This window comes from Borostomias antarcticus, assembly GCF_949987555.1.
Source record: "Borostomias antarcticus genome assembly, chromosome: 5".
Lineage (NCBI taxonomy): Eukaryota > Metazoa > Chordata > Actinopteri > Stomiiformes > Stomiidae > Borostomias > Borostomias antarcticus.
The window spans coordinates 12,831,190-12,857,906 of NC_140238.1; the positions used below are offsets into that span (position 1 = coordinate 12,831,190).

At 41.0% G+C, this 26,717-nt stretch overlaps 2 protein-coding genes across 4 annotated transcripts in view; one reads left to right on the forward strand and one right to left on the reverse strand.

Annotated features, from left to right (window-relative positions):
* Positions 1-1,724: 1,724 nt before the first annotated feature.
* commd8 (COMM domain containing 8) lies at positions 1,725-5,635 on the reverse strand. Of its 3 annotated transcripts, none has more exons than XM_084439201.1 (5): positions 5,554-5,635; positions 4,778-4,933; positions 3,219-3,308; positions 2,882-3,037; positions 1,725-2,186 (listed from the first exon to the last, which is right to left on the reverse strand). In XM_084439201.1, the coding sequence occupies exons 1-5, from the start codon at positions 5,596-5,598 to the stop codon at positions 2,166-2,168; spliced, it is 468 nt and encodes a 155-aa protein (XP_084295327.1). In that variant the 5' UTR covers positions 5,599-5,635; the 3' UTR covers positions 1,725-2,165. The 3 variants fall into 3 exon arrangements, with proteins under 3 accessions (XP_084295327.1, XP_084295326.1, XP_084295325.1); XM_084439200.1 differs by having other exon boundaries at positions 3,219-3,329; XM_084439199.1 differs by having other exon boundaries at positions 3,219-3,371.
* A 13,810-nt stretch (positions 5,636-19,445) lies between these two features.
* atp10d (ATPase phospholipid transporting 10D) overlaps positions 19,446-26,717 on the forward strand; it is a gene marked incomplete at both ends in the record, with an annotated part of 45,335 nt that continues 38,063 nt past the window's right edge. Inside the window, 2 exons of the mRNA XM_084438916.1 lie at positions 19,446-19,732; positions 22,851-23,045. Coding sequence (XP_084295042.1) covers positions 19,446-19,732; positions 22,851-23,045 — 482 coding nt within the window. The remainder of the gene's footprint in view (positions 19,733-22,850; positions 23,046-26,717) is intronic.

The window sequence follows — 26,717 nt, forward strand, 5'->3', positions numbered from 1 at the left end:
ATTAAACTCGAGTGACGGAGCGAAGAGAAATGACATTAGCACATTTAGCATGGCTCTGTCTGCTGCACTGCCCATTCTTATTATTAATCGGCAGCCTGCCATTTAATCTACTGAAAGGCCACGGATATGACACAGACGTCACCTTGTGTTACTCGTGATAACAGGCCACAGTTAGAGGGAGCAGGACCAGATGAGTTATGGGGTTTCGTTTGGGTCTAATTGCCTGTATGTAAATGTAAGGAAGAAAAAGAGCTTCCATAATGGGTGACCATCCATATTTTCACAAAGTTGAGTGTGTATGTGTGTGCACCTCTTGGGTAAGAGCAAGAGATAAGTGAGAGAGAGAAGTGTCCCTGTACTTTTAAACTACCGGGTTGGTATACTGTAGGTGTACAGTATTATACTGCGGTAGGTAGTTATTTATTAGTAACTGAGTTATTTTATTACTTTAATATCAACCCCCACTTAATATCAATCCCCATATCGAAGATATAATTAGCTGCAGTGAACAAAAAAAGTGCAGCCACATTACTGACTGGAAATAAGACTTGAAGAAGAATCAGCTGTTGCCACAGCTGAGGACAGTCTCTTTACTGGGTAACATTTGGCAGTGCATTAGAACACTTGGATCTCCTCCTAAACAAGCTTTGGGATATTATGTTCCTGAGTGGTTGTCCACATGTCTGTCTATATAGGCTATCAGTGGCTGTTGGTGACTCAAAAAACTGAGGACAGGAGGAAGAGAGGCGAACCTCCCATGGGCGCCGGGGGGCACTTTTCCTCAGTCAGTTATTATTTGAAATATCAGCTTTAAAATGTGGATTTACAGTCACTTTAAGCATATGAAAAACTGAATAACACTTTCTTTAAAGATGCTCAGTTCGATTTTTTTCGGCCACTAGATGGGGCAGTGGTGCAGCGTATCAGATATAAACAAGTGGGCATTTTCACTCCATATATGGATATGTACCCTCACACCCCCACCCCCCCCAGCCGCATATTTGCTAGTCAGTTGAAATAGGAAGAGCCCTCTCTCTGGGTTTCAGTGCGACTTTAAGAGGTAAGGCAATGGCACCTTGTTTTCATGCCACCAGGTACTTACCTATCTCTGCAACACAGTACACCATCTAATAGGCCCCCAAAAAATTGGTTTCACATTCCACATCACAGGATCCACATCCACATCACGGGAAAGTGGACTTGATCTGACATGGTCTTCCTTATTAATTAAATGCATTATAGCATACACACATTGTGGGCCAGATGTGACAAAATTGGTTGGTTTTCGTGTATGACATCATTGTCATTGGATGAAAACATAAGAGAGCATTGTACAGAGCTAAGGTCCTGTGTTAGAAAAATATTAGGGAGAGAAAGAAAATTAGGCGTGAGCCTGTTCATTTTCAAACAACTGATCAAGTCTACTGGTCCACTGAGGTGTAAGCTCTTGTAATTTGGCACCAAGCGGAGAGCACTACATAATAAAACTACTTCTACTACTTCAACTACTAATAATGCTAATAATGTAATTTCTTCTTTTAAGATCCTAGTTATACAATTTCTGTGCCGTCAAGGGTGCAAAGTAGATATGCATGAATGTACTGCTGCATGTGTTTTTAGCATAAGCCATAGAGAAAACCATACAAGTTGACTTGACAGCAACTAACCCATCAGAGATAATGAAGGTCAAAAAACTATGGGGGGGGGTCATTTTAGAGCTCAAATGTGATTATTTATTGTACAATGATGAAATGGATTACAAAAAGAAATGACAATTTTTCCTTAAACAAACCTTTTTTTTCTTTTTTAAGTTCACTGCCTCAATCATTTTTCATTCATGCTCTTGTGAAGAATTCTCCTCCCTTCTCCCTGAAGTACATGCTTATAAAATGTGTAAAAGGAATAGGTGGTACTGTAACCAGCCCTCTGATTATATCAACATGATGCCTTTACATTCTTGATGGAGACTGAATACTACACAGGCACATACTGTATCAGGGGGAAAGAACAGCCCAAATGTCTTTTACAAAACAGAAATAGACACCTGTTTGCGTGTGGGGCACGCACACGTACACACACACTTAGGACTTGAGACGAAGGCAGTTGTGCACACACACTCCTTAGGACTTGAGACGAAGGCAGTTGTGCAGTCTCGATCAATGCCATCATTTCAATTGCAGCACGACCTGTAAGTACACAAAAACACAATGTCTTGATGGATGGCAGGAAATGGAGAGACGGGCAAGAACAGTGGCATTAAGCAAACAAGGACACAATAGCTGTCAGAAATCAGCAGCGATTATAGGTCCAGCTGACATCAGTAGGTGTAAAATGATGATAGTACACTATTGGTTAGGACTACCAGGGAAAGTGCTATGATGGCGTGTTACACATCGGACGGACAGCCGTATGGACGGAAGTCCAACTGGACATTTTGGCCAAATATGTACAAATTCTGTCAAGCCGTTCGAGATAGTGTTCAGCAGGCCAAAACACCTTTTGTGAGGTCAGTGACCCTTGACCTTTGACCCCCACAATGTAATAAGTTAATCCTTGAGTCCAACTGGACATTTTACCAAAATATAAACAAATTCCGTTAAGCCTTTCTTGAGATATTGTGTTCATCAGGCCAAAAACATATTTTGTGAGGTCACAGTGACCTTGAACTTTGACCTTTGACCCCCACGATCTAAGCAGTTCATCATTGAGTGCCAATGACCATTTCTACCAAAGGAGAAGAAATTCCATCAATGCGTTCCTGAGATATTGAATTACAAACATTGGACGGACGGACGGACAGACAACCCGAAACCATAATGCCTCCGGCCAGGCATTTTGGCGGAGGCATAAAAATATATAATTTAATTGTGTGTGTGTGTACCTTATTGGCTGCTTCTAGTGAGCTGATAAGTGTTTGTAGTTCCTCTCTGTTCATCTCTATAGACACTGGCTTCAGAGTTCCAGTCTCCCGCACGTCCAAATTCAAGTTCAGCAGTGGTGTCTGGAGAAAAGAAATCTTATCGCTGGACAACGCTAACTACAGAGTGGAAGAGGGAGAGAGAGAGAGAGAGAGAGAGAGAGAGAGATTGACTTAGGAGGCTAGGTTACATGATAGGCAATAATTGCACTTTTTGAACTACTCAAAAGTCAAGTGCACTTAATTCTCTCATTCTTTTGCATAAGCAAAAGGTTTATAAAAGAGATGCTGTATTACATACCTTCATCTGCCAGTCAAAGTCCTGGAGGGTGGCACTGGACACAGAGTTGGTCCTGTCAACTAAAGCTTGGTGGATCTCCTCTCGCCTGGCCTTCAGCACAGTAAGCACAGCCTCCCCATACTCAGTACCTATGCCTGCCATTGATGCCAACACCTGCCCAGTGGAGAACAGGCAGGCTCTTACTGTCAGGCCACAATGCTAAGCAGTAATTATAACCAGCCATTTAATTTGGCTGATCCTGGGTATCACACAGTCATCATTCTGCAATTTATCTGAAAATAAAGTGAAAGATGCCTAGTCAATAACTAGCCTGAAAACTAAATATAAAACACCGCCACTAAAAACTAAAAATACTAACAACTACTGCAAAGGTTGACACCTTTGAGGTGTCAGGCAAGGTCATACTTTCCAGAACAAACTCCAAAAATGCCAAATGTAAGTTTTAAACTGCACAGTGGATTTTGATCTTGAAGTTAATGTCCCTGTTAAAAAAATGTATAGCCTGCTGTGCCTTCTATTATCATATATTCTATTATATATATTATTGGGGGTAAAAAGAGTGCATATAATTCTATTGCTTTTTACTTTTTTTATATCAATGTTATTGCTGTGCTTCAAAAGTGATGAAAAATTGCATTCAGCCTACAACCAAATCTGCTTCTCCAATCCTTCATTGGGACAAGTGGGAAAGGAACGCAGCCAAGGGCATATTCAGGTATGGGACGCTTAGCTTCAATGCTATCCATTACAAAATAATCAACACTGGTGAGGACTGGCGGCATAGCAGGGTGGAAGCTGACATGGCCTCTATTTTCACTGGCCTTGTAGAAAACATGTTTATGGCCAAAACAGTGCAGTATAACCTGGCGCCATGAATAGCACAATTAACTTTCATTATCATAACTTTCATGTCATTTTTAAGTCATACGTAGTCCATAAGTAATTACATAGATAGAATAGGCCTAGATTCAGTATACTACTGAAACTAAATACCAAGTTGAGTCCTTTAGTACTGTAGGTAGCGGGTTGATGGTTAAACTCACTTTCCCAGTATAAATACCGCCCACACACGCTGATGAAGAGCTAGCTTTTCATCGGCATAGCTGGTTAAAACGGTGTCTGTCCTGTGGAAGACCTTGGGTTGAATCCCACCCTGGGCATGCCGAAACATACATGTGTGGGTTACACTGGTGCCGTGACCCGGATGCCCTGTGGATGCGGAGTGTGTTTAGGGGGGTGAGTGTAACTGGGTCCTCGTGAGTCCTCGAATAGGTAGCTAGTTGCTGCTTAAACTCACTCCCCCAGTATATACTGCCCACCCGCACCGATGAAGAGCTAGCTTTTCAGCGGCATAGCTGGCTAAAACGGTGTCTGTCCCGCAGGAGACCCAGGTTCGAATCCCAAACAGGGCTATGGTATGGGTTACATATGAAATACAAATGCAACTGATGTACAAATATATATTTCACTAAATATGCAGATAATAGTTCATATATATCACTGAGGGGTTCTCACACCTCGGAAACTCTCTGACTCTCCCATCACCTGCTGCAAATTACCTCTTCGTCGAAGGTCTTCTTACCCACTGCCAGACGTAAGAGAGAGGAGAGGGAGTCCAGGAGCTCAAGCCATTCAACCAGGCTCCAAGTGTCACCATAGTCAGCCATTCGAGGGGGTTCTCGTCCGCACACTCCGTCCACCACCCTGTGCAAGAGCTGGAGGATAGAAAGTGTTCATCATCATCCAATATTCCTAATTTACATGTACAAAGTGGACCACTCTATCACTCCAACATAAACTATTGTGTTCTTGTGTGCGTGGTCATGTCATGTTGAGTCTACTGTACTGGATTGATGGGAATCAGGCTCCCTCTGGTGGTATTTTTCGCGTAGACTACTGCACGTATTTGTTTCATTCCAATAAAAAAAAAATACCAGATTGAACACACAATGACGACTATCGATAAGGCATTGTATCAGCACTAAGCCTACTCGCCGCTAGTGTAGATTAACCTAGAGCCCAATACAAGGCAAATAGTAGACCTAAACCGCGTAATTTAGCCTACGCGCCCTATGGAGATAAACCGAACACGTCTAGCTAATTTAACGACCCCAGTCGCACCTTGAGCGTGCACGGTGCGGCGCAGAAAATCTGTATCCAAAACATGTCGCTATTGAATTTCACTGATTCTGTTATTTAGCAACCTGGCTAGCTAACGTTAGCTAAATGCATGGCGATTAGCTGCAAGACCACTGATCGACATTGGACACAACTCCCTTAAAATAAATGACTGAATTACATAGCTGTGTATTCTTCGACTGTTTACAGAACTTACTTTTGGACATTCTGCAAGGGCTAGTTTGGCAAGTAAATTCACCATGTTTTACTTCCGTCTTCCACTTCCATGCCAGTTTATCATACGGCAGTCACATGATGGTTGGGGGTTATGTTCTAATCCGCAGCGGAAAGGGCTCGTTTGAGACGATAGGACTGAGCTGTGTCTTGCTGCGAAGGCAGTCTTTTGAGCAAGGCGCTGCAGCCCCGCCGTTGCTCCTCACTAGCCTGGGGCCTATTTGATTTGCAGTTGTCCCTTACAAAAAAAAACACTATAGTAGCCTATTACTATAAAGAATTACTATTGAAATACCACAAAAAAAACGATCATAATTACTATAGTATTTCCTATGGATTTTTATAGAAAATGACTATAGTAGTACTACTAAAGAGTTGGCTATGGTGATCTTATAGTGAAAGTATAGTTATACTATAATGTTTATACAGTATTGCATAGTGTTTCTTGTAGTATATATATGGTTTTTCAGGCACTATAGGAAATTACTATAGTTATACTATAGTGTTCTATATAGTATCACTATAGTGCATCCCCAAAAAAACATAGGAAATACTATAGTAATACTGATAGCATTTTTGTGGCATTTTAATAGTAATACTATAGTGTTTTATATAAGATCACTATAGTGCGTCCCAAAAAAACATAGGAAATACTATAGTAATACTGATAGTTTTTTGGGGGGGCATTTCGATAGTAATGCTTTAGTTGTTTTTCTGAAGAATTACTATTGAAATACCACCAAAAAATCATTTTTTTCTGACACACTGTAGAAAATGACTAGAAATACTATACAGCTAACTTTGCTGATATTATAGTGAATCTATAGTTAATTAGCTATAATATGTGTATAGTGATGTATGAAGTATGGTATAGCAAAAGTTAGCATGCAAACCATTTTCAATGGATGGATTTTATTAAACTAAACAGAAAGGAAACATAAACAGTTGTGCATGTGTACATTTAAAGGAATGTAGTCAGTTTCTGCTCCCCAGTCTCTAAGCACCTCTAAGTAAGTTGATCAAAACGTGTATTTGCCAAAGATTTGGCTTCAGGTTAATATTTTGTTTAAGTTGGATAACCAATATTCCTCTTGAAGTTGCTAACTTGATTACTCCCTAATCAAAATGTTACTGTTGATTGTTGTCTACCCAGTGGAAAATCTGGACCATGTTCTCTAGGAGGAGCCTCTCCAGCTGGCTGCTCAGTTCTCCCAGGGGCCCAGGTGCCTCCTAGACAGCGCCACCTCCAGACTGGAGCACTCCAACACAGTGAACTGAAGCTCCTGAGGGGAAGAAAGACAGGGGGAGAAGGGAGGGGAGAGGGAGGGTATAATTAAGCAATTAACCACGAGAGGCAGTGGGTTACATGGGATTTTACAACAGCTACAGGGCGTTGTTAAAACCCCTGTAGCTGTTGTAAAATGGCAATACTAAAGTAATACTATACATTCACTATAACATCACTATAGTGATACTATACGAATGTTTAATAGTTTGTTTCTAAAAATAATTACAGAAACACTATATAGCCTAGTATACTATAGTAATACTATTGAAAATAATATAGGAACACTACAAAGATCTAAACACAGTATATAGTATTACTATTGAAATATTATAGGGCTACTATAGCTGATAAAATAGCACTACCGAAAAAATTAGTAATACTATAGCTGGTGAAAAATACTATAGAACAATACAAACTTACTATAGAACACTATACAATTCGTATAGTATACTATAGTAATACTATAGTCCATTTCGGGGGTGCTCAAATCTCGCCTGCAGCCGTGATCCGCCTTCAATACAGGCCGCTGCAGTTTTATCTCAAACGCACTGCAAGACACGGGCGACTTCAAGAAGAACAAGGTCTGCCTACATCTTCCTAGTGCCGCAAATTAACCCATAGTTATATGCTCGCTAACTCATCACATGTGATGCCATGGGAGCGACATGTGTTCTTGGATTACTCGAACAAAAAAGGCAAAAGCCAAAGGATGCGGGCAAGTCATTGTTTGTTTAGCGCATATCCTGCGTTTTCTTAACGTTAGATAATGTTACTTCATTGAGGCTTGATGTGTTTAGCATTGGTAGCGCTAGCTAACTTCAGATCTTAGCTAGGCATAGCTACCGTATAACACTTAAGGTGTGCAAAATATATTTAATTGTAGTCTAATCATATCTAATCCAAGTTTATCTATTTGACTGGTATTTCTGGGGCAACCCTTACATACTCGATGTAAATCCCTTTTCCCCGAACAAAAGCTCTCGTGTCCCTTCTGCCCCTTTCATTTAGCGATCGGTGGCTTGTGCTGTGATCAGTTCTTGTTCGCTTGATCAATTCCAACATAATCCCAAAAGCCTTGTCTTTTTCGAACGATCTCACTGGACCGTAACGTTCATCAGTTGCACACAGAGCAGAAAGTGTCAACGCTGTACAGAAATGTGGAGCAAATGTCGCCATGGCTCGAGCTGTCGTGTAACGTGAAATAGGTTCGAACCTGTCTACGATACGATAGCCTTTATTGATCCCGAAAGAGGAAATTCGATTTCTATCAGCAGCATAACTACAGTTTGCTAGATTGACGCGATTAAATAGTTTTGAGGTCTTAGGAAATGTTTTCATGTTGTCATGTTGTTGTTTGAATGTGGACCCTAGTTTACTGTAACACGTGACCTTGCTGTATAGATACCAGGTAGATCTGAAAAGATGGATACCAGGTGTTCTGAAAAGTTGGCCTACCTCCTCAGGATGACCTACCATAGGTCCAATAGGCTATGCTTAATTCGTGGGTAGCGCATCCTGTCAGGTAGGAAATGTCCATCAGAATGCCCCACGACCAGGACCGATTCTAGGATCAAACCTTTAGGGGTGCTCAACCCCTAGAGCTCAAACTGAATATTCCAATATGCCCTTTTAGAATGACGTCCACTGACATGTTCTAAGTGTACTTCTGGAAGCATTTAATGTGAGAAACCACATAGCCTCCAACAATCTTGACTTCATGATCTGTCCACTTTCTCACCTGGTTCTAACTGCTCTTGCTCTCCCTCTCTGTCCATCCTCCTCTCTCCCTCTTTGCACTGACAATCATACACAAGCATATTATATTCAAATAGAAAATGACAATGTGATAATAAATAAAGCAAACCGAGTATTGGTGATGTAAATAAATGTAAGAAGACGTTCCATATTTGATAACAGTATATCAATACGCTGCTTAGTTATGTGAAATCATTGTGGAGGCCACTGCAATGATTAGAATGTGGGCAGAACGGAAGCTGCCTTACTACAGTGCATTGACTACTTGTCCACTTTCTCATCTGGTTCTTGTTCTCTCTCTGTCCATCTATCTCTCCTTCTTTCCCTCTCAATCATTCTCTCTCCCTCTTGCAAAAGGCAAACATTAATCGCATCAGAGGTATAAATTGATCCATTTCAATTTATAACATCATTCTAAAGGGGTCCTCGTTTGCAAAACTAACCTTTTCATTGTTTTTGCATGTACATTCGAGTCTCTGATCGGCCTACTAACACACAAAGTATGAAGTGAAACAACCCAGTCATTTTGTTATGGTCAGCTGAAATGAAAACTTTAGAAAACCAGGCCAGGTCCAGCCTGGCTAATGTGCGTTGGCTCGCTTGTTTCTGTGTGGGACTGGTAGGATGGTAATGTCTGATAAATAAAGATGGGTCTTGTCACATGGACACATCAGTTCCAATGCTTCCAATGCTAATCCAGCACAATGAGAGCGGGATAGCCAGTTAGCTCATGGGCTCACAACAACTAGCAGCAGCTTCCATAACATTAATGGTAGCGGTCAGTGGCTAAAGCAGTTACACTGATGATTCCTGTAATGTTAGCTATTTTGCTGCAATGGGTTCAACTTTTGTTTCTGGATAAAAGTCATGACTTGCTGTTTTGCACTTCCCTTTAGGTGGTGAATATAGACACAGTGGGTTATTTGGACATCTACTAGGATCTTGATATTATATTGATATGAAGATATGAAAGTAAAGTATTTGCCCTTAGAAGTAATTTGTAATTAAAATGGTTCTTAGCTAAGTAACCTAAGTGTAGGCAGACTTGAAAGGTCAATTGTAATAATATCATGAATGAACAATTGTAAACATAGTACTCAACAGAATAGGTAATACTGAAGTCTTGATTGAAACTTTTCCTAAATGCTTTATTAAACATACAGACATGCACATTAAAAGTAGCCATAAGTTGTTATTTTGCATGTGCTCTCAGGACATGTTGTGGTTGTGACCATCTTTGTAAAGAAGAGAGGTATGTAATGCACATGTACAGTATACAGTAGTGCAGAGTCAGTTGTCTATTGTATAGACAAGGTGTTCAATTGCTCAAGTGTTGTCAGGTGTTGGTTCGAGTGTTCGAGTGTACAGTGGTGCATAGTCAGTTGTCTATTGTATAGACAAGGTGCAAGGTGTCACGTGTTCACTTGTTGGTCCAGGGGGTGATGTGTGCCATTGTTATAATGAGAGTGAGGGCCTATGTATAGTACAACCAGAGTACTATAAACGGACAGTCTTCTTCTGAGCTGCTGGTTGGCAGGGGGCTTCTTCCGAGCTACTCTTAGGCAGGGGGCAAGTGATGTCCTGAGCCTCATCATAACAGAAGTGAACATGTGACACCTTGCACCTTGTCTATACTAGTGTTGCACAGTGTATCGATACTAGAAAAGTACCGCAATACTCTGTCGTCAAAAACGGTACAATACCCACATTTAAAGTATCAATACTTTAAGAAAGACAGTGTTTTAATAAAAGCTGTATATATTGAGTTGCGTTCATGCGACAGTGAAGCCGTGTTTGTTTGTAGGCTATTCGCCTTATTCACCTGGCAGCCATATTGGTCAGTCTGGGGTGCGGATGCGGAAGTGCCCATTGACTTCAATGTTAAAAGTTCGCTGTAAAAACACCACTTCAAGAACCGAAATAGTCAAAATAACAGGCTGAATACACTATCGGGGTTACAAACTCATCATTACCAGACTCTGATTGTTTTTCACTGCCGTTGTTTTCGCGTTTGGAAATACATGGAGGTGAATGATCCATAGTTAGCCGTCAGCTGCATTCACTCCGATGTATTTCCAAACGCGAAAACAACGGCAGTGAAAATTGCACTTTTTTCCCCCAGCCAAAAATAACATTTATATAAAGCCTTTTTTGTGTCGCGTAGACATACAGTACATTTAATCTGCATAATAACATGATATGGTGGTGAATAAAAACAGTGGTCAGAGCAAATTCCTGGTGCCACAGCACAGGTGGTGTTGTAGTCCTATCCACAACTGAAAATATTGATCTAGTGGTTAGTCAACCCATTGCTAAATCACAAACTACTAAGATATCCCATAGGAATGAGCCTATAACCATACCAGCTGGGCAAGCTGACTTTGCTAGCTACCTAACCTAGCCCTAATGATATTGTCCTGCTCGATTGCTGTGCAACATATCAACTGACCAGTTGTTAAATGTATTTCACAACACTGGTTATTCTAGCCAACAATGTCAAATATAGAGGGTTTTCACGGCCCGTCATCTGTCGGCCATGTTGGAGGTTGACGCTACTGAATGTAGATAGCTAGCTAGCTAGATAGATAGGTCTATCTACCTGTCTATTGATCTATCTACCTATCTATCTAGTCGTTAGATTAAACCTGAGCTTACACCTGCTAAACCTAAACTTAAACCTCCAACATGGACAGTCGTGAAAACCCTCTATATGTGACGCTTGTTTTAGCTGTCTGGCACAATATGGTTAGCTACATTAGCTAGTCATGAGACAGTCCCAGTCAGTTTTCATGTGAAAAGCCAGGCCCTTCACAATCTTCATTGGCTCATAGTGGCTCTTTTATTTAACTTTTCAAACTTTTGCCGCAATGGAACTTTAGATATTGGTCCCTAGATTGTTTGTACCGAGTTTCTAAAGATTGGTGAAACCTCCTAGGAGGATAGCGTTTTTCATTATGGGTTCTGAGGCAAATTCATTCTTTGTGAGGAGAGACATATGGGGGCAGAGTTTCATGACTACATCAAATGGGGCATATGCCTGTTCAAATAGACATTTTGACATGTTCTACCTGACAGGATGCGCTACCCATGAATTAAGCACAGTATAATGGGTAGTAGGACATTCTGATTTCCTACCTGAATGTCTATCAGAATGCCCTACTTTTTGTGCTTATACCATGGGTAGCGCATCCTGTCAGAGCGGAAATGTCTTTCAGAATGCCCTGCGACCCATTATATTGTGCTTAGTTTATGGGTAGCACGTCCTGTCAGGTAGGAAATGTCAATGTTTATTTCCTACCTGATGCGCTACCCATGGATAGCATATCATGGGTGGTAGGTCATCCTGAGGAGGTAGGCCAACTTTTCAGAACACAGACACAGAGAAGGGTTGCAACATTTCTTTGGATAGGCTTGACTTTGATGATTGTTTGTTTCAGTTGAAGAGCACAAACCAGTCCCATTTTAAAACCCGAGAGGCTCTAGTTATAACAGGCTACAGTGAAACCTAAATTAGGTTAACAACAGTCTAATAAACAATATGCTAGAATACTAGCATATTCCAGAAAACCCCCAGAAAATCATTTTTGTTTCATTCAACCATGCATTATCAGTGACTCATGTGGCAGACACGCATAGTCCTATCTGGAGTTTTGGCATTTCCTATGTCTGTGTTATAACTTCCAAGTAGTTGTGATATGTTATGTCAATACAAAGTACTTTCCTTCTGTAAGAGAGCTCATTGCATTCTGTTCCTCTATTCTTGCTATTCGCAATAAAGAGTAGGTGAGTTTTTGCTTGCAAAAAAACAGAAGCAATTTATGCAATTCATTGTATTCAGTGTCTGGCTAAAAGAAGTAACATTTGTTTCACCTAGATTTTTTTTTTTTTTTAATCTCATGCATGCTCTCCTGTGAAATTTATCGCAATTCGAAACTGAATGTTGAAACAAAAGTTCAATTTGAAACAACTATTCTGTGACTGCACTACTATTTTTTTTTACCCAGAGATTTTACAATAACACATTTTAGAGGTGAAATCGTGAAACCGTGGTATTTTTGTATACTGTGATATACCATCACAATCTCATACTGGCCCATGCCTGTTTACAACTATGGTCATAAGATACTTCAACATTATGTGTAAGGATGTACAAGTTCTCTACCTTTATTACAGAAGCCCTTATTATGCTCTGATCTGCTATCATTTCCTTGGTAGGATTTACAATGCTTGATGTCTCCATACTACATACACACTAGGCCCATCTCTGAGCCACAATACCAATGCTACTCAGCACAGTAAACAATTATAACAGGACCAACTATTTAACTATCATGTACATGAAGACTCAGAAGCTCAACCAACAATGTACCACATACTCCATTACTAAGAAACTCAAAGAAATTCAACAAGCAACGTACAAAAAAAAGTGTTCAACACTAACAGCATTTAACACAAAGTGTACCCACAAGGTTTAACACATACAAAACACAGCTGGCACTCCATCACTTACCTCTAACGCCCCCCTTTTCAACATTGACTTGGGTGTATCTGGTGAAAACCAGGACCAGATGGCTACAACTTGTAGCGTGACTGACCGAAGCTTGTCACCTCACTTGAAAAACCAACCAACATGACAACCAACAAGGAAAATCAACAAAAATCATACTTCATAATCTTACTCTTGATCAATGATTCACATTCACACAGACGTGGACATAATTGTTGGTACCCTTCCTTTAAAGAAAGAAAAACCCACAATGGTCACTGAAATAACTTGAAACTGACAAAAGTATTAACAAATAAAAATTGACAGAAAATTATCTAATGAAAATCAGCCATTGTTTTTGAATTGTGATTCAACAGAATAATTAAAAAACAAGGTAATTAAACTGGCCTGGACAAAAATTATGGTACCCTTAACTTAATATTTTGTTGCACAACCTTTTGAGGCAATCACTGCAGTCAAGCGATTTCTGTAACTCTCAATGAGACTTCTGCACAGTCAACAGGGCTGCGTTTAAATTCAGCTAACAGAGGCGAACGTTCGTCGCAAACATGTTTTCTCCAAATGGTCACATTTGAACAGCTTTTAATGAACGTTACAAATAGTTTGCATAAACCATGGATGTATTAATAGACACACAATGTTAAATAAACGTATTAACGCAACAATGTTCCAAAATACTGTTAGGCTACACATAAAATGGCTTCAAGACAATGTGTACTTGCTGCAGCATCTTTTGTCATTGATGACAAATCCCCATCTGGGAGCACATCTCCAGTAAGCCTGGGTCCATTCAGGGTTATAATAGTTTTGCTTTTTTCATTAGTTTTTATTTTTATATCGTTTTAACTTTTTGTGTTCAATTTCAGTTTAGTTTTAATTAGTTTTTAAAGCAGATTTGCTAGTTTAGTTTAGTTTTTAGTTTTTGATAATGCTTAGTTTTAGTTTAGTTTTTATTAGTTTCAGTATTAGTTTTAGTTTTTTTTTTTCTGCGCTAGCCTCGTGAGACCATCCTGATCTCGTGAGCTCATGTTGTTTCACTCTGTGCAAAACAAACCATCTGGCGCACGTCAGGTTACTTCTGCGCAGGGGCACAGCTAAAGAAATAATGGAGGATAGATTTAATATCCACCCAAAATACTAGGCTTATGTATGAAATGAAAAAGACTAAAACTAAGGACATTTTCTCTACAATTTTAGTTTATTTTAGTTAGTTTTGTAAACACACAATACAGTTTTAGTTAGTTATCGTTTTTTTGTAAAGCCTAGTTTTTATTTTTATTTCAGTTAACTAAAATGTTTTTTCACACCTAGTTTTCGTTTTTTAGTTAGTTTTCGTTAACTATAATAACCTTGGGTCCATTGTGATCCTCGTTCCGTAACTGGCGAACTACTTCTCCAGATTATTAGCTTCTGTTAGGAAACGTTTGCGGCGAACACAAAATAGTTTGCTAATGTTTGCTATGTTCACTGAATTTGAACATACCCCAGGTATTTTGGCCCACTCCTCGTGAGCAAACTGCCCCAGCTGTCTCAGGTTTGAAGGGTGCCTTCTCCAGACTGCATGTTTCAGCTCCTTCTAGAGATCGAAACTCAGCAAGGCAAAGACGGTGTCGGCAGCCTTCCACCTTAACAACAAGGAAGCCAAATGTGAGCTGCACCTTTGATGGAACACTCCTGCCATGCTGCGCTGAACCAAACTATCTCGGCGTGACATTAGACAGTTTTCTAACGTTCCGCCGACACCTCGAGTCACTGCGCAAGAAGTTAACAGCTCATGTGGTGTTGATGAGGCGACTGGTCCGATCAGGCTGGGGCGCCAGCGCAAAAACACTGCGTATGGCAGCCCTAGCCCTGGTCTACTCGACCAGTGAATATTGCGCACCGATTTGGTGTCCCAGCGCTCACACACGCCACATCGATCCGCCTATCAAACGAAGCCTTGCGCATCATGACAGGAGGCCTGCGTCCCACTCCTGCTCCTGCCTCCGCCGCACAGGAACCACAGCACGTCTCGCCTGCCGGGCCGTGGAGCTTAATCACCTGCTCCACGACAGGCTCACTGCAACAGTGGAGCCTCCCCGGTGTCTTAAGCCGAGACACCCTTTTGTGCCTGCCACACGGGATCTCCTGCAGCAATGCAGAGATCTTAAAGGAATAGTAAAGGGAAAATGCATGTTTAGCCCTGTTTTAAGGTTACTTATGATCATATACAATGGTTCAGATCAAAACGTTGACAAAACTAACACTATTGAGAAAGTCTGATAATTGCTCTACCACCGTTTTGGTCATACAATGGATGTGGGTGGGCACCTTGAAAAATCTTTCCAAAACATGTTAAACTCTCGATTTCAAAGACAAGAAGCTCACCGAGGGGGTAATTGGCGTCCATTGGTGTTCTGACATCAAATCCGCCGCAAAGTATGAATCCTGTAGGGTTTTATTGATCATTTTATGAAATCCATTGAATGTATTGTATTGAAGCGACCGTTGTAGATGTGTAGATCAATCCGCAGAGGGGATTCAGGAAGTGGAACTACTTACAGTAGCTATTGTTATTGTTTATGTTGCTAGGCTACCTAGTTTGCGGGAGTTTACACACGTATGTGCTGTGACTAAATAGTTCTATGCTAAATATTTAAAAAAGCCTTTCCAGATGAACTAGAACAGGGGTTGCCAACCCGCGGCTCGCGAGCCGCATGCGGCTCTTTGCACGTCAATGTGCGGCTCCTCCATTCATTGATTAAAAAAAAGTTGGCTTGCGGCTCTTCCATCCTTTGATTAAAAAAATAAATTCATTCATTCCATAAGAACGTTTCTCTCTCTCTCTCTCTCTCTCTAGTTTCGCCGTGCATTTCTTCCTGCCCATTTTAGTTTATTGCAGATTTGTCATAAAATCATATTATTCGTTTTGCTAGGTCGCGAGGAAGTCGCGTGAGATTCACTTCAAACCAATCATATAGGTAGCAAATCACCTTGGTAACAAAATAATTGTAAACAAAATAATTTGCTTTGCGTGGGTCATTCTCAACCCAGTCCAGTCCAGCCTAACCCAGCCCAGTCCAGCCCAGCGTAACCCAACCCAGCCTAAAATATATCAGAAAATATCTTGTTATATGTATTTTAAATAAATTAACTTTAAATGTATATTTAATGGACAATAATGTTTTTCTTCTTATTTAAGACTGAGGTGCCTTGGGATTTTAAGTACTTATGAAGGGTGCGGTGACTGAAAAAAAGGTTGAGAAACGCTGGTATATATGGTGTGGCTCTGGGTGGTACCACAGTAAATTTTGTGGCTCTAAGTCTCTGACTGGTTGGCCACCCCTGAACTAGAATCTTACTTTATGGCGAATTATATGTCAGAACGCCAACTAACACCTCGGTGAGTTTCTTGTCTTTGAAATTGAGAGTTTCACATGTTTTTTTAATGATTTTTCACGGTGCCCACCCACATCCATTGTATGACCAAAACAGTGGTAGAGCAATTATCAGACTTTCTCAAAAGTGCTAGTTTTGTCAACGTTTTGATCTGAACCATTGTATATGATCATAAGTAACCTTAAAACAGGGCTAAACATGCATTTTCCCTTTACTACTCCTTTAACATCAGCAAGGCAGGATGGGCGGACTACATCTGGCGTACGGAGTGGGAGGCAACACCTCCAGACTCCGTGATTTCATCCCGGCCGCCTGTCCTTTCCCTCCCGGGATGGACTTACCCAGACCGGCAGGGTGAGGCTTAATCGTCTCCGGACCGACGTCGGACACTTCCGCTCATCAAAGCACAGATGGGGCTTGGCATCCTGTGCGGCATGCGAGTGTGGTGCCGAGGAACAAACCGCAGACCACGTCATCCAGGACTGTCCGATATATCGGACACCCATCGGACTGTTGTGGATGACGAAACAGTGACACGGCTCCTGGAGGTTTGCCCGGATTCATAGCCCGGGGGACCCCCTCAATCAGGCTCGGGGTGGTAAAAGGATAGCCCCTCGGCCCAGAGCCTGGGAGGACAGGACAACTAGTGTTGTCATGATACCAAATTTTTTACTTCGATATCAATACTACTTGAAACCAAAACGATACTGAAACGATACGATTCAATACTCGATACCTAATAGATCAGAAACAGACTGTCCACAATGGTTGATCACATTTTGAAATCGACAGTTTATTAACAACCTTATCATACAAAAAATAGTCACATAAAACCTCGACATCTCTCAAAATGGGGGGAGTAAGCCCACCAATGCCATGGTTCGTGTAGCTCATGTGACAAATAGAAGTGGGAACAGGTTAGTCTCCTTTTGAAATGTATCTGGTGTTACTTGAACAGCACCATAATAAACTGAAAAAATGATAATAAATGGGCTATATTTTTAAAAGAACACTATTTGAAAAAAAATCTTTCAAAAAGTGTAAAACATTTTACAAACACTATATTTCCAAATTAGAACTTGGTGTAGGCATGCACATTCCACTCTACAGTCTGCTGTGATATCAGTCTATGTTTGAGACATGTTCTTTCGCCTGTTTTAGGTTCTTAGCAAGGAACACAAGTGTGTCCACATGCTCCTCTGTCAGCCGTACATGCCTGGGACTGACAATGATGCCAGATCTGCTGAAAACACGTTCTGAGGCACAACTGGATGCTGCAATACACATATATCTTTTGGCAAAATATGCAAGGCTAGGCAGGCTCTTTTCTTGATCTTTCCACCAGGAAAGCAGGTCTTCTGCTGGACTTATTTCTTGCATTTGGCTGTAGACATCATATTCATTCATGAGTCTTTCAGTGGGGGTCTTTTTGAGGTCCACTCTCTGAAACTGTGGCTGTGCTGTGGTCCCCCTCTTTTCCAAAGCTAAGCTATGTTGAACCACTGCACCTTCTTGCTCTTCCTGATCAGGTTCTGCTCCATGTTCTCCTCTAGCAGAGAGGTCAGCTGTGAGAACCTCATGAAGAAGCTCTTCCTTAACCTCCTTTTCCATTGCTACAAAGGTCATCTTAAACCTTGGATCAAGGTATATTGCCATGTTGAGCACAAGTTGGAGCCTAGGATCTTCATATCTCCTCTTCATGTCATCTCATCTTTTTTTCATGTCACCTGTTAGTATGGTGTCAGAATCTTTAACTTCTAGACAGGAATAGATTTTCCACAGTAGAGGCAGGACAGAGGAGATTGTTGGATCTTTTTCTCCACTTAAAGCATCTGTGAAGGCACTAAGAGGACCTAGAACATCCCTCACTGTTTCCAGGATGGTGATGTCTGTGTCCTTGTGCATCAGGTGATCATATTTGTGGTCCTCTGCCAGGGCTGCACAGACTGCTTGCTGTTGCTCACAGAACCTGTCAACCATGTTGAAAGCTGAGTTCCATCTGGTGGGCTCATCATGAATGAGCTTGTGCTCTGCTATCTCCAGTGCCTTTTGTTTCTTTTTCAGCGATCTTGCCAGTTTGTTTGACCTATTAAAGGCTGAGACCGTTCTACGGAGCCTGGACAGACATCCTACCACTCTGTCGATGTCTGTGGCTTTATTTACTGCAAGATTTAGGTTATGTCCAAAACATGGGATCTACCTGAGGTCTCCCAACGCCTTACGGTTGTTCTGGCATTGTCTGTCGTAATTCCAACCATTTGGGACATGTCCAATGCCTATGTTTCAGTAACCATTTATTCCAGAGCTTCTGTCAGGCTCTCGGCGGTGTGGTCACAACACAGTGCTGTGCAACCCAAACACCAAGACTGCATCTTCCATGATGTGCTGATGAACTGAATGGTAACTGCCATGTAGGTGTCTACATCTCTGCTTGTCCACAGATCTGTTGTGCATGAATAGAATGGTTTCTGTGTCAGTTGTGCGGCGAGAATACTTCTGGTCTCTTGGTAGAGCTTTCGTATTTCTGTGTACATGAAGTAGTTTCTTCCCGGCATGTCATACCTTTTGTCCAACTCACGCACAAGATTCCTGAAGCCACTTTTTTCCACAGAGTACACAGGTACCTCATCCAGACAAATGTATTCTGCAACTGCCCTGTTTAGTCATTTGGCATCTTTCCCATCTTTGGGATACTTTTGGGCCAGTTGAAGGGTGGAAGTAATGGTTGGCAGACTTGTGATTGGTTGCTTGCTGGTTTGTAAATATGTGTTATCTGTACCACTTCTGATACTTTATACTGGGTTGTCCTGGTTGTAACCAATGCATATTTCTTTGTATTTTCTTTCAGTACGATGACTGAGCGGTGAGAAGCTACCCAGGGCACCAGAGGAACAGGACCAGACCAGGTGTGGTACAGAGGCTGGGTACAAGCTCTTTTCCTGGAACCATGGAGCAGTTCCACTGGGTCAGACACCGCTGGCAGCAGCTGGTGCCTGTGGATTTGGGGCATGGCTGGTACTCTGCCCCTGACGCTCTGCCCACCAAGAACTCCCAGGAGCCCAACAACTCCCCACACCGACTCACCGGTAAACAGAGGACAGTTATCGCCCGGCATGGACCTTTCCATTCGGAATATCACAGAATTTCCAAAGGATGCCAGGGTAACGGCATCCGTACCACCAAATACAGTCTGCTGAGTTTCATTCCCATGAACCTGTTCCAGCAGTTCCACAGGTGAGGGTGATTTTTTACTTGCTTTCTCAAGAGGCATACTAATGATATAGTGATCTGCTTCTTTAAGTTTTGTCTCTTCATTACTGAAATAATGGTTCCTCTTGGGCAGCATTACAGTGCCAGAACTACAGTAGCACAAGCAGGGTGGTACTGTAAAGAAACACAGTTGTTTGAGCTTCTTATTGATTTCACCCACCAAATCTTATAGTGTTTAGATTTTCTTTCAGTTGTATAGCTGCCCACTATTTGCCAAATGCTGCACAGTGAATTGCTTAATAATGACGACCAAAACTGGAAGAGTCAAGTCTATTTGTTAGCCTCTGTTCTAGAGGGAATGGCTTTTCATGTATGTGCACCATCCTCTCGGAATCATCTTCAGGTCAAGCTGAAGCTGGAGTCCCTGTAGCTTTGTGAGACAGGACCACCATCCTGATCTCACAAGCTTACATTCTGTTTTGCTGCACAGATCAGTCTGGCCACAAGCTCATTCAGACCGTTAGGACCAGTAAATCATAACAGCATGTCTGCTCTTCAAATTTGGTGTTTACACTGCAGTAGCAGCACTTGTACAGGGCTCTAAGGTGCGACCATTTTACTCGCATTTGCGACTAAAAATAGTTTTGTGCGATCAGAAAAAATAATTTAGGAGCACACTGTGCGAGTACTGTTTTCAACTATTTCACTCGCATTTTTTGGAAATTGGATCAAACTAGTCAAAGTTTTGCGCACCTGTATACAAAACAACAAGTCCCACAACTTTTTTTATTTTATTTTTTATTACAAGTCCCACAACTGCAACCTGCAACGCGCAGAACTCTCGTGATGACGCACAATGACAGCTCAGCTGCCCTCACTCAAAAACGACTGTGCAGACGCTGAATGCCCCTGCCAGTAACGTTAACAAAATGAAGCCCATTCAATCGTTATTTGCCAGGCAAAGTGGAACCAAGGAGAGAGAGGAATTTGGTGAGGCCCTGGGGGAGTCGAATCAACTGTCACTCAAAAATCTATTGATTGGATTAGATTCAACATTGCACCGTAGCCTACCAGTAACTTACTGGATCCACATCAAAACGCAATGAAATGCCGACATCGTAAAAAGTGTTTTCCTGAAATGCGTGTCATAACGATCCAATTACATGTTCCTTTGCATCTACATTAAACTAAGCTTTTACAATTTTTGAATGATTATTTGCGAAGATATTGGGCTTTCTTCCCACATTTTTTCACGGCACCAGCAGCTATGTTTCATATCCCTGCCTAAGTTCGCAAAGCATTGTGTGAATTTTCATATACCCCTCTGTTTCAAGTCAGCGTCTGAAAACCCTCGTTTTGGAGGAGTGTTTGAACGTCCACTAGCCCTCGGTATGCTCCCTAGCCCTAGAAGCTAAAAGGAATGGGACACACTACCCTACCCGTGAACGTGCAAAATGTAGGGGTAGGGCCAAGGTTACTGTTACTATCTGTATGTTACTTGGACAAATATAACTGATTAAAAAAGTTAAAAGGTGTTGCTCAAAACTGTCTGTATTCTTGTTTCATTGAAACTGATAATGAATTATGTAATTTAGAAGCATAAATGGAATTGTATTTTTGTTACAGTAGGCAGCAAACAATGACGCTGTACTTGAAAAATGATACAGATAAAAATAGGAAAAAGCTGTATCTCGGTAGATTGGTCACACAACCTGGCTCCAGTAGGGGTTAAAGGACAGGTTCGGAATGAAGCATCATAAGCCATATATATATACAATAGCAGATATCAAAGTTTGGTCAAACAGTGCACTCTCAAGCATACATTGTGGCAAATTTTTGGCCAGAACATCAACGGACATTAGTGACCACTGGGTTTCCTGTCTTTGAAAACGAGAGTTTATGGTGTTTTTGAGGGATTTTGTCTATGCATTTATGGATCCATTGAGTGTGTAGCGGTGACAGGCTATAGCTTGAGAGTGCGCTATTTGACGCAACTTTGATATCGGCTGTAGTATTGTATGTATTCATCGTAAATAACCTAATTACATAATGCTAAATTCCGAACCTGTCCTTTATGGGATTGACACACAACTTCTTTAGAGCCTTGTGTGTCTTTGAAGGTGTTGCCACATAGACCCGTTTGTCCGTGGTTGAAGTAGCTACAGTGATTGCTTCAATATCAAGACCTGTCTTTCTTTGCTTCTTGCCTTCTTTTAAAAATGACAAAATCACCTTCTATTGTAATACCACCCAAATGAAAGCACGTCTTATTTTAATCGTATGTCCTGGAATTGAGACAGTGTTGTTAACCCTAATTCTAGTTCTTATTTGCTGCCTCAGTATCATCCTGGTGTGACCTACAGTGTAGATGGCCTTTTATGCACATATTTCATTTACAAAGACTAATAATTATCAACAGACTTGCTATATAAACCGGTCACGCAAGCCAACTGCTAGTGGCACTGTTGGTTACACAGAATTGAGGCACTCACCAATTGAGGTGCAACATCATATAGGTTTTTTGTTCTGACTTTGAGGTTGAGTCAATCGCCTGCGAATGAGCTTGTGGCCAGACTGATCTGTGTAGTGAAACAGAATCTAAGCTTGTGAGATCATCTCACGAGGCTAGAGTTTCCTGTGGACAAAGCTTTCACCTATCCTGCCATCTTAGATCAGAGAGTATTACCTCAGTGAAGTGTAGAGTAAAATGAGAAAGGATGCATTAAAGGGGCATTCCAAGACTTAAAAAAAAAAAAACATTTAGTTGGTTTTGCTTCAGTGAGCTGTGAATGTACTGTAGCAGACGGATGCAGATGTTTCTGACTCTCACTCAGGAGAATCTGTGTTAGCTTTGGTATAAATGGCCTTGGTAGAGGAAAGTATGAGCATCCAAAACTCCATTCAATTATTCTCTACCCTAATGATATGACATTGGTATACCTGAGCATTTTAGCAATTTGCAGTTTGAATCTGAAAAAACGTCAAAAACATGTCAAAACAGTCAAAAACGTGCATCCTTCTGCTACACTTCCGGTAAGTGCAAAACCAAGCTTAATATTCAGATTCTTGGAGGGCCCCACTAAGAGTATTCAGATGGGGCCAATATCAAGGGCTAATTTTATGCAACCTTCCTATTCCTCAGGGCGGCAAACCTTTACTTCCTGTTCTTGGTGATGTTGAATTGGTTGCCGGTGGTTGAGGCCTTCCAGAAAGAGATCACCATGATCCCTCTAGTGGTGGTCCTTATTGTCATTGCTTTCAAGGATGCTCTGGAGGACTATCGACACTACCTGTTCGACAAGAAGGTCAACAAGAACATTGTCAGAGTCTACAGTGGGTGAGTAAACTGTAATACAATGAAACCCCAAAATTTGGAGGAGCACTACTCTATCAATGAGCAGTCTAGAGATACTCTTTGAAAACTGAGGGTCTGGGTATGAGTGACAAGGCTACTCATTAAGGGAGGTCAGTTAGGGAAAATCATTACTGGAAAATCATCTCCTGGCAAGGAGCGCCACTCATCACGTATATTTTCATATTTCCTTCTCTGCTTCTTACCAGCTTTTAAATACAGTATATTAAATATACCATATTTCCTGTATTAACTGCACATGCACAGTAGCAAAGCCTAGATCTCAAGTGTGTGATGGTTAGAGGTCATTGACCTAAATTCCAAAGATCCATGGCTGCATTACTGGGAAGCTATAATACATTCCCACAAGGGCGTGAGCAGGAATTAACACTACACTCACACAACTCCTTAGTGAATAGGTGAAAACAAACACTTGGCTTCCCAAAAAACAAACCAAATTAATTCAATTCTTTCAACTTAATGTGAAAAAAGAGTAAACACTTGCAGGAGACTGATCCTTCTGAGATGAAAAATGGCAACACTATAATATAAATGAGAGGAAACATCCTCCCTCCTAGTAATGCAGAAAGAACTGTCCGGCTTCTTCGCAAAAACAATCAGTTGTCACTGTCTAAATCTAAACAAATAGAAAGAAACTCTCCCATCTCTTGCTATTTAATGATATGTAATTTTTAGAATTTATATAGTTTTAAAGAGGATTTGGTTTTAATCATGTACAGTATTAATCATGTATGTTGTCTTGTATTTCATTGTACATTCTGCATAATTCAATCTTTGTACTGCCAGACAATGATTAAACTCCAACATAAAGATTGGAGAGGCAACAAAAAGGCATTTACATAAAGATATACACACAAGAAGATGCAAAACATCATACAAGCGTTTACAGAAATATGTGTCACGCAAAAACATGCCATTTACAGAAATGCCAGAGAATAAGAATAATTTTAGAGAACTCTTAAGGGACTTCATCTATGACTGAAAGACAATACCCGTACTGTACAGCAGCAGCAACAACAACCACAACAACAGCAACAGACTTTATTGTTTTAAAAATGAAAAAGTCAAGTGAATATTACAGAGCACCGTTCCATGGGATGTAGGCCAATGTTTATGTACAAGGAAAACATGTTTATAAAGCACGGAAAAGCATTCAACAAGGAAACCCTCATACCATAAAGCACATGGATCTCCAGGAACAAAGGAAGGACGTTCACAGTTGAAATACAACTTACAGTACTGTAGTGACTACTGTCAGCACAGGGGTGTGTGCCTATTCAAACATTTACATGTCAAGTATAGTTAGAACCAAACCGAACAGATTGCTGTACAAATAATCGATATGGCTGCCTGTTGTCCTCAGTGATCTTGCAATCAATTTTGAAGGAAGTTGTAAAAGTTCAACTTTGAGTTTGTTTATGACGTGTGGGGGAGTGTTACCCTAGGAGTGGCATAACATTCTGTCTCTAAGGCAGCTTGGTGTAGTGCTAGAGAAACACTTTTAGCAGCAACTATCTTCTCATAGTGTAACCCAGAGCGTCTTAACATGGAAAAAACAGCAGCAGAAAATCTATATGTGAATTGAAAGGGAGGTAAGGTGTGCCTGATGATAATACTGGAGACAGCAGAGGAATACAATGGAGGACTTGAAATGTAGCCAATTTTAGTTGTCTTCTTCCCAGTTAGCCTCTCAACGAAATTGTCAAGGCGCAAACTGGCCTTTTCCAGTCATACTGAAAACAGGTCTCGTGGACTCATGTACAGCTTGGAGCGTCCGGCTCCCCCTGGTTCCACCAAGGAGCGACTGGGCAGAAAGAGGAGGACAGTGGTGTCTTCTTCTACAGAGGAAAAAGAGCTGAAGGAACTTCTCAAGTCCTACAGCAACAATAAGATCTCCACCACAAAGTATTCTATGCTCTCATTCATTCCCAAGAATCTGTTTGAGCAACTTCACCGATTTGCTAACATTTATTTCATTTTCCTGGCGGCTTTGAACTTTGTACCTGTGGTTAATGCCTTCCAGCCTGAAATCAATTTGATTCCCATTCTCCTGGTGTTGGTGGTCACTGCTGTGAAGGACCTCTGGGAAGACTATCGAAGACATAAGTCAGACCGTTTCACCAATGGACTTATCTGTGAGGTTTATAGCAGGTAAACATTCTTGGGCAATATCTGTATAGAGCAAAGCCATCTCTGAATGGGAACAAACATGCTGATATGGCAGCATCTGTTCTTGGACAGTGGTTCGAAAGAACAGGTAAATGTTTTAAAGTGTGCTAGACCAAAATAAGGATAGACAACTGCAATCATAATGGGCAAACAAAGGCATTTAATAAGTTAGCTGGAGGCTGATTTCTGGTGGGCAGCACAGTCTGATGTGAGAGATGATTATGAACTGACATTTTTCTTTTACTTGCTCACTTATTCCTGCATGCCTGTGTTCAGTATTGATAAGTTTTGCTCCTATCCACATTTGAAGAGCAGGCTATATTTTGGGTTCAGCATCAGATAGCCTGCTGGTACACTTTGGCTTGTGTAGTTACAGTATTGGCAAAGTCCAATCAACTAGTGATATTAGTGACAGTACAGTAGGTTATTTCTCTTTTGTGAATGTCTGAATGTAGACACTTGTATTTAATGTGTAAGTGATATTCTATGTGATAAGGACTTTTCTAATCATGGTTTGATGGCATTGGATGACATACAAACCCGTCCTTTCTCAGAAAGACTAAGTATGTTGTTTGCATACTGTAGCTATATAATGGAAAGATTGCCCGCTACACAACACATTATTGGAAGTAAATTGAATCAAATGTGAATCACTTCTATTCCTGGTTATCCTTCAAATCAGATACAATTCCTTAATCACAGTTTGATAAGATCAGTTTTACAGTACTCATAGTCATCTATGAGTCATCTAACTGACATCATCATCGTAGTCATCATAGTCATCTAACTGACATCACAGTCATTGACAGGAAAGGGTTGAATTATTAACCAGGTGATGTGTTCACTCTCTGTGGTACCAGTGTTTCCCATACGTTAATTCATCCATGGCGGCCCGCCATGGATGAATTTGTCCCGCCATAGCTGCAAAATTTAGGTTATCAAAAGTTTTGACTTCTCATAAATAAATAACAAAACTCAAACGCTGTTGTTTTGCGCTGTGCTCATGGTACTCTGCTGGGCTACTCCCCCTCCCCTGCAAATCGCGTGGATTGAAATAGGTCGCATGCCAATCACACTTGTCGGAAGTGTGAATTTCGCACAGCTGCATTGATTCACGCTGTAATTCCACACAGAGTTGAGACATGGTTGTTTGAGGTAAGTTAACATTAGCTACTTACAATATATACAATACAATCCCTATTGAATATCCACTGTTGTTGTCTACTTGTCCAAACATAATTTGGGCTATGCTGCAATGTTAATTTTCCAGTCTATGTAACGCAAATTTTCCAGCTAGCAAGCTAGACTGTTAATTAGCTACCAGCAACGTTACCTAGCTAAAGTTAGGCTAGCACTAGCTAACGTTAGCTATATAGGTTTGCATGTAACATTAGTCAGGCCAATGTCATTGAAAACGGGACTGTCTTAAGCTTAGCTAATATGTTTGTACTCTTGACTAGGTCATGA

Excerpts from the sequence above, each read along its gene's own strand:
- commd8 (XM_084439199.1), bottom strand. The coding sequence starts at position 5,598 with ATGGTGAATTTACTTGCCAAACTAGCCCTTGCAGAATGTCCAAAA. Across the intron at positions 3,372-4,777 it reads AGAAGACCTTCGACGAAGAG|GTGTTGGCATCAATGGCAGG; the intron begins GTAATTTGCAGC and ends TCCACTGGGCAG. Across the intron at positions 3,038-3,218 it reads ACTTTGACTGGCAGATGAAG|TTAGCGTTGTCCAGCGATAA; the intron begins GTATGTAATACA and ends TCCACTCTGTAG.